The sequence below is a fragment of the Lolium perenne genome, chromosome 1 (assembly GCF_019359855.2).
Source record: "Lolium perenne isolate Kyuss_39 chromosome 1, Kyuss_2.0, whole genome shotgun sequence".
NCBI lineage: Eukaryota > Viridiplantae > Streptophyta > Magnoliopsida > Poales > Poaceae > Lolium > Lolium perenne.
Window position 1 is genome coordinate 5,401,891 of NC_067244.2, and position 6,055 is coordinate 5,407,945.

The 6,055-nt window shown below is 47.2% G+C and overlaps 1 protein-coding gene across 2 annotated transcripts; it reads right to left on the reverse strand.

Moving 5' to 3' along the window:
* Positions 1–3,588: 3,588 nt before the first annotated feature.
* LOC127341808 (uncharacterized) lies at positions 3,589–4,867 on the reverse strand. 2 transcript variants are annotated; one of them, XM_071825912.1, is made up of 2 exons: positions 4,170–4,867; positions 3,589–4,040 (listed from the first exon to the last, which is right to left on the reverse strand). In XM_071825912.1, the coding sequence occupies exons 1-2, from the start codon at positions 4,790–4,792 to the stop codon at positions 4,034–4,036; spliced, it is 630 nt and encodes a 209-aa protein (XP_071682013.1). In that variant the 5' UTR covers positions 4,793–4,867; the 3' UTR covers positions 3,589–4,033. The 2 variants fall into 2 exon arrangements, with proteins under 2 accessions (XP_071682013.1, XP_051223704.1); XM_051367744.2 differs by having other exon boundaries at positions 4,160–4,856.
* Between the last annotated feature and the right edge of the window lie 1,188 nt (positions 4,868–6,055).

Genomic DNA, 6,055 nt, shown 5'->3' on the forward strand with positions numbered 1-6,055 from the left:
AACATCCGCAGAACTTGTCGTAGCTCGCATCAACTCAATGTCCTATCCGAGAAGAAGCAAAACGCTCCAACAAACAATGGATGCACAACTTACTACTACAGCAAAAGAATCAGCATGATCAAGATATGATATGCATGGCATGGCAACAATGATGCAATGTAACTTATCCAAATTAAGTGGAATCAGAATAACGACAATTAATTATTTGGTTTGAGTTGTTTTTCTACCGGCAATATTAAATGTTGATTAGCATGGCAAGACATGGCATGGGTGAGCTACACAAAATTAAATGGAACTGGGACAAAATAACAAGTTTCACACATTCCATATTTAATTATTAGGTGAATCACTATTACCCACGGACAACCACAAGATATGCGATGCGATGCAACATGTATGATTTTGATGCAACAAAATAGATGCCACATGTATAAAATAGGGTAAAATAGGGATAGGTTAGGTTCACACTTTTCGGTTTGGGAAAGGAAGTAGATGACTTCAGGTTCAACATTCTTCAGATCCGGGAAGAAGGCCTTGAGTCCATGATGGAGGCCTTCGGGTTTCCGGTTGCGGTTGTCGGTCTCCTTCCCTAGCGAGGCAGCACTTGGCATGCGCATCTTCAGAAGATATCGTTGATGACAAAAACACCGGGCTACTGTTGCCGTTTGCTTGCACCTGTCCAAGGGGACACTACTAGAAAAAGGCCTAGCCACAATATCCCTAGCAGTGGAGCACCATGGTAGTGGTGCGAACTGCTATATAGCAGTGGCACACCACTTCCAGGTACTCCACTGCTAGGGAAGATAATAGTAGCGTACCATGGGAACCATGCGCCATTGCTATTTTTTTCCTGATCACCCCTACCCCCAGGCTTACCAGTGGCGGCGCACCATTTGAGATAGGAGTGGCGCGCCATGCCATGGTGCGCCACTAGTAAGCCTGGGCATGGGTTTGAAAATGGGCAAAATTTGACCCCCTTACCAATGGTGCACCATGGCATGGTGCGCCACTGCTATTCGAGATAGCAGTGGCGCACCATGCCATGGTGCGCCATTGGTAAGGGGGGCCAAAATTCTGCACATATCCCCCCCCCCCAAGTGGATCGCCTTTTTAGTTTTCAAGAAAATAAAAGAAGATGATAAAAATCTCAAAAAAAATAAAATCCTTCGAGATGTATATGTGTTATGTCATCTAGTTGTAAGGAAAATTAACAAACATGAATTTTGACTTTTTTTGCAAAATGGCGTCATGTTTCGGTAAAATGACTTTTCTGGTTGCATACGACCTCCGATGAAAACATTTTTTATATGAAAATGTATCTACGGAAAATTTTGCATCCGATTTCAACGGCCTTCAGCCATTTAGTGATTTTTTACATTCCTCAAAATCCAAAAAGAAAACAAGAGTTTTTTCAGGTTTTAGTTTTCAGGCAAAAAAAATAAAAAAAATCTTAGCAGTGGCGCGCCAAGCCTTGTGGTGCGCCACTGCTAACCTTCCCGCCTCCAAAATTCGAATCTACCCGCACCTACCCCGACTACCCTCCTATATATCCACCTCCCTCCTCCACAGATTCCTCTCCTCCTCTCCTCCATCCTCTTCTCCTCCATCCTCTTCTCCTCCTCCTCTCCTCCATTCTCTCCTCCTTCCTCTCCACCAACCACTCCAGCCTCCTCTCCTCCAAGCACTCCGGTGACCCTCCCTCCTCTCCGGTGGCCCTCTCCTCCATTCTCCATCCTCTCCTCCATCCTACATCCTCTTCTCTCCTCTCCATCTTCTCCTCTCCTCTCCTCCCGCTCTTCTCCATCCTCCAAGCTCTCCCATAGTCCAAAACAAAAAAGAGCAACAAAATGGTGCTAGATGAACGGGATAAATAATTTGGAAAACAAAAAAAGCAAAAAAAAAAAAGCAAAAAAAAAAAGCAAAAAAAGCGAAAATATGGTGCTAGATCCAGATCCAAATCCAAATCCAAATTTCAAAATTTTACTAGTGGCGCACCTTTTTTGGTTAGTAGTGGCGCACCCTTTTTGGTTAGTAGTGGCGAACCAACGTGTTAGTAGTGGCGCACCATTTGGTGCGCCACTGGTATATGGATTACCAGTGGCGCACCAAATGGTGCACCACTACTAACACTTACCAGTGGCACGGTAGTAGTGGCGAACCATGGTGCGCCACTGCTAACCCTTTTAGGTGCGCCACTAATAGGCATTTTTCTAGTAGTGGGAGGCAGGGGATCGAGTGGCGCTGGTGGTGGTGCGCATGCGACGTAGGCAGGCACGAGGCGGATAGGGCATGCACGCAAGCGAGCAGAGAGAGGCCGCAGTCGCAGGTCGAGAACCTGCAGGAGCGCCGGCAGTAGGGATTGAGCAGGGCGGGCTCCGGTGCAGGGAGGCGGCGCTCCGACGACCAGAGGAGGAGGAGGTCGCGCGCGCTCTCGCACATGGCTGGAGCGAACGGGGCTTCTGCGCGGAGGAGCTCGAGTTGGCGGTGGTCGGAGAAGGGGATGCGCGGGCGACGGTCACGAATGGGAGACCGGAGGTACTGCTGGGCTAGTTCACGTGCATGCTTGTGCATAGAGGAACGACATGTAGAGGTGCTCTCAGGGGTGCTCGGGTCGAGGGCATCCTTGTGGCGGTGCTCACGCTGCGGGGCGGCGTCGTCCGGTTGCGAAATTGAACAGGAAGGCGGGGCCACGGCCAGTAGCGGAGAGGTTGGACGGCCTCGTGGCATCGCGTGACCAGAGGATGGGGCAGCGTGGCTAGAGGTGCAGGGAGGAGAGCAGGAGGGTGGCGAGGAAGAGGTCCGGCGAGCGCTGCGCGGCGGCGGCCGGAGCCTAAGGAGGGCGTCGCGGTTGAGCGGGTGGGGAGAAGGAATGGATGAGAGGTGGGAGGACCAGAACAGAATTAGGAGAAGGTGGCGGGGCCAGAAGCAAAAGGACTGGCGGCGGGGGTGGGAATGCAAAAATGCAAGGGAACCCTAGGGTTCCCTCAACCGGCTGGGCCAAATTGGCTGCGCACGCATGGAGGCCGAGCTGGGCTAGAAGAGGAGAGGGAAGGACTGTTTGGGCTAGGCTTGGTCCGGTGGGGATCTCTCCCCTTTTTTTTATAAAACGTTTTCTGTTATTTTATTTGCAAACCCATTTTGTAAATTGATTTTCAGTAAAAGGAAAATAGATCAGAAAATAATGTTTTAATTTGAGACAAGAAGAGGGAAATAATTTTATCGATCAAAAAAATAAAGTTTAACAAAAATAATTTTGGGATGCAAAATATGCATGATGACATGATGATGTGCAAAACAAAAACAACAAGCAAATCTAATAATCAATCATGGCTCGTTTCTGTGGATTCAAGTTTGACATATTATTTTATTATTATTATTATTTAGCACTTGCTTTTACATTTTTTTTACCGGGAAACAAATGCACATAAAGAAGTTTGCATGTGATTTTTTTCTGTAGAGCTTGCTTTTGTATGTTTTACCGGGAAACAAATGCAACCGGCCGGCCAGGAGCCGAAAATCATTTTTTGGATGCAACACAGACTACAAGCAGTTTTCGATAAAGAAAGGGCCTACCTCCCGTCGTCTACATTTTTTGATGCACACAGCCATAACTTTATTGATCAATGTCAAATAGCTTACAAGGGCAAACAAAATGATAAGACTCAGCGGGGAAACTTATAACCCAGCCTACCACCTGATAGACAAAAAAAAACAGACCACAAGCATGACCACCGAAATGACCAACCAAATTGACATACACAATCAGTTTGAGCACCCTGAAAGTGCATAAGCTGGGTACAAGCAAGCAACATCTACTTGCCAGCTAGTGGCCACTATAAGCACCAACAACGTACGTGACGACTTGATTAATTGTAGCCAGCCACAAGGGTCAAGCTGCACTTTCACACGCTTCAAGCACCCCAGGGGAGGGACCTATCGTTGTTAGACAACGAAGGGGTGCTGCTGTTCGGCTTCTTGCGAAGGAAAACATCAGTGAGGACAGTCTTGGACTGCAGAGAGGCCTTCACAATCGCTAACCCCTACAAATGCATTATGGAAAAAACACAACACGTGATTGATGGTTTCACAAATAAAATGAGAACGGAATATGCATGTGGATTGAGAGGCAGTGATCAATGACGAATATATGCATGGTTACCTCCTCGTACCCGATCTGCACGGTCTTCTCCTGGAGTGCGCTAAGGTTCCTTACTGCGACGGTGTTGAGCATCGCCATGTTGGAGATGTTCGACATGGGAAAGATCATGAGATCGTCCGTCACCGTGTACGTCGCCATGCCACCCTGCACGAACCCTTTGGCTTCTTGGGTAACAGTTCCGGATGACACATACCGGGAATCATAAATCATCTGGCTTCCACAGGCAGGGCAGCGAGCACCTCTGTCGTTCGTCACGTAGTTTCGGCAGCTGCTGTACAAACCACCACGGTCACATCTATAAAAACTCTTCGGAGCCGAGGGCGGCCCCGGCAAGCATAAGAGGGAGCTCTTGGGGCTCGCCGCAGGGGATAGCACGGTGGGGCAGAGGAAAGCCTCCTTGGTTGCGCCAGGCTCCATGTAAGGGTCGCCAAGCTTCTCGATACTGGCGTAGAGGTTGGCGATGCTGCCGACCATGGACTCCATCCCCAGCAACTTCACGGCTGTGCCGGAAGGCATGGCGAGGAGGGAGAAGAGGAAGTCGACCGTGTCCTTGCCGGCCTCCGCGAACACCACGCGTGGGCGCGGCGGGCTGGAATCGACGAGGAGCTTCATGGTGAGCGTGGTTGCTGCCATGATGGAGATCACCAAATTGCTATTTCCTAACGCTAAGCTTATTTCCTGGTGGAAAGGAGTAACCAATATATATATATATGGTGCCATGAGCATCTGGATATAGACACGGCGCACCCCTAGGCCTTGCCACTACAATTTCCATGGGAATCATGAGAACCAACTTGAGGTTGGGTGGTTTGGAGGGTGGTTGTACCCCCAGCCCACCAGAGTTCAAACCCTAGGTTTGACATCTGTGTGTCTTATAAAGGCGGAATATTCATTCAGTGGGAGACGACGTTCCCGTCGATAGCGAGGCGCCTGTGGTGACTTCATCAATTTCAAGATCCAATCCGCCGGCTCAGTCTTCCGGAGGTGCTCATAGGGGTAGGGTGTGCGTGTGTGCGTTCATAGGGGTGAGTGTATGCGCGTGTATGTGAGCGTCTGCGTTTGTATTGTGTTTCTGAAAAAAAAAAATTCCATGGGAATCATGTTCTCACTCTATCGTCTGACCAAGAAAGCTTAAAGAGTATCTCGTGACCAAGGATAAGGTTATCTACTCGCAAAAAAGAAATGGATAAGGTTAGCGTGAAAAGAATTTTTTTCGAACAGATAGAGATCCGCATCCAAAATAATACAACATTTTGCTACAAAACATCACAATATTAATCGTGACAGTAAATTTTCGGTAGTAATTTACCATCAGTTCTTATAAATACGGGAAACCAGCATATTGGATTCTACTCCATTTGAGTGTGAGGGAAGAACCAAAACTTAATGAGTGAATTTCATTTAAGTATTCTCCTTTATGAGTGGCAAAGGGAGGTGGACACCGATGATCACCCTGTGAGCCATACATATTTTTACTCAAATTTTTGGCTTCACCAAAAAAATTGTGGTTGCAGCTATAGGTGAGCTTGGGCTTGGGTGTTGAGGTTTCATCTATATCCACCTTCCAACTGCCCTACAAGGCTACAACTACAACGATATAATAATTATGGCAAAAAAATAGGGCTATAAAATTGTTATAGAAATTTATAACTATAATTCCACACGTGAAAATTATATTTTATAGATATAATAATTTTGTTATAGAAATTGACCATATTTTCTTCTTTATATACTGATGTGCCTTTCTCTCTTAGAGTATATGATTCTATTCCATTTGAAAGAGAGGAAACGGACAGAAAAAAGAGGTGGTTTTCTTTTTTCCTGTGCTCATCCGGCTTCCATCCCAAGATGTTATTGTTCTATTTGCAGTTGGGCGAACGGCACAAAGGACTGCTT

Coding starts and splice junctions, on each gene's coding strand:
- LOC127341808 (XM_051367744.2), bottom strand. CDS start 4,792: ATGGCAGCAACCACGCTCACCATGAAGCTCCTCGTCGATTCCAGCCCG. Junction 4,041..4,159: donor TGCAGATCGGGTACGAGGAG/GTAACCATGCAT, acceptor ATGCATTTGTAG/GGGTTAGCGATTGTGAAGGC.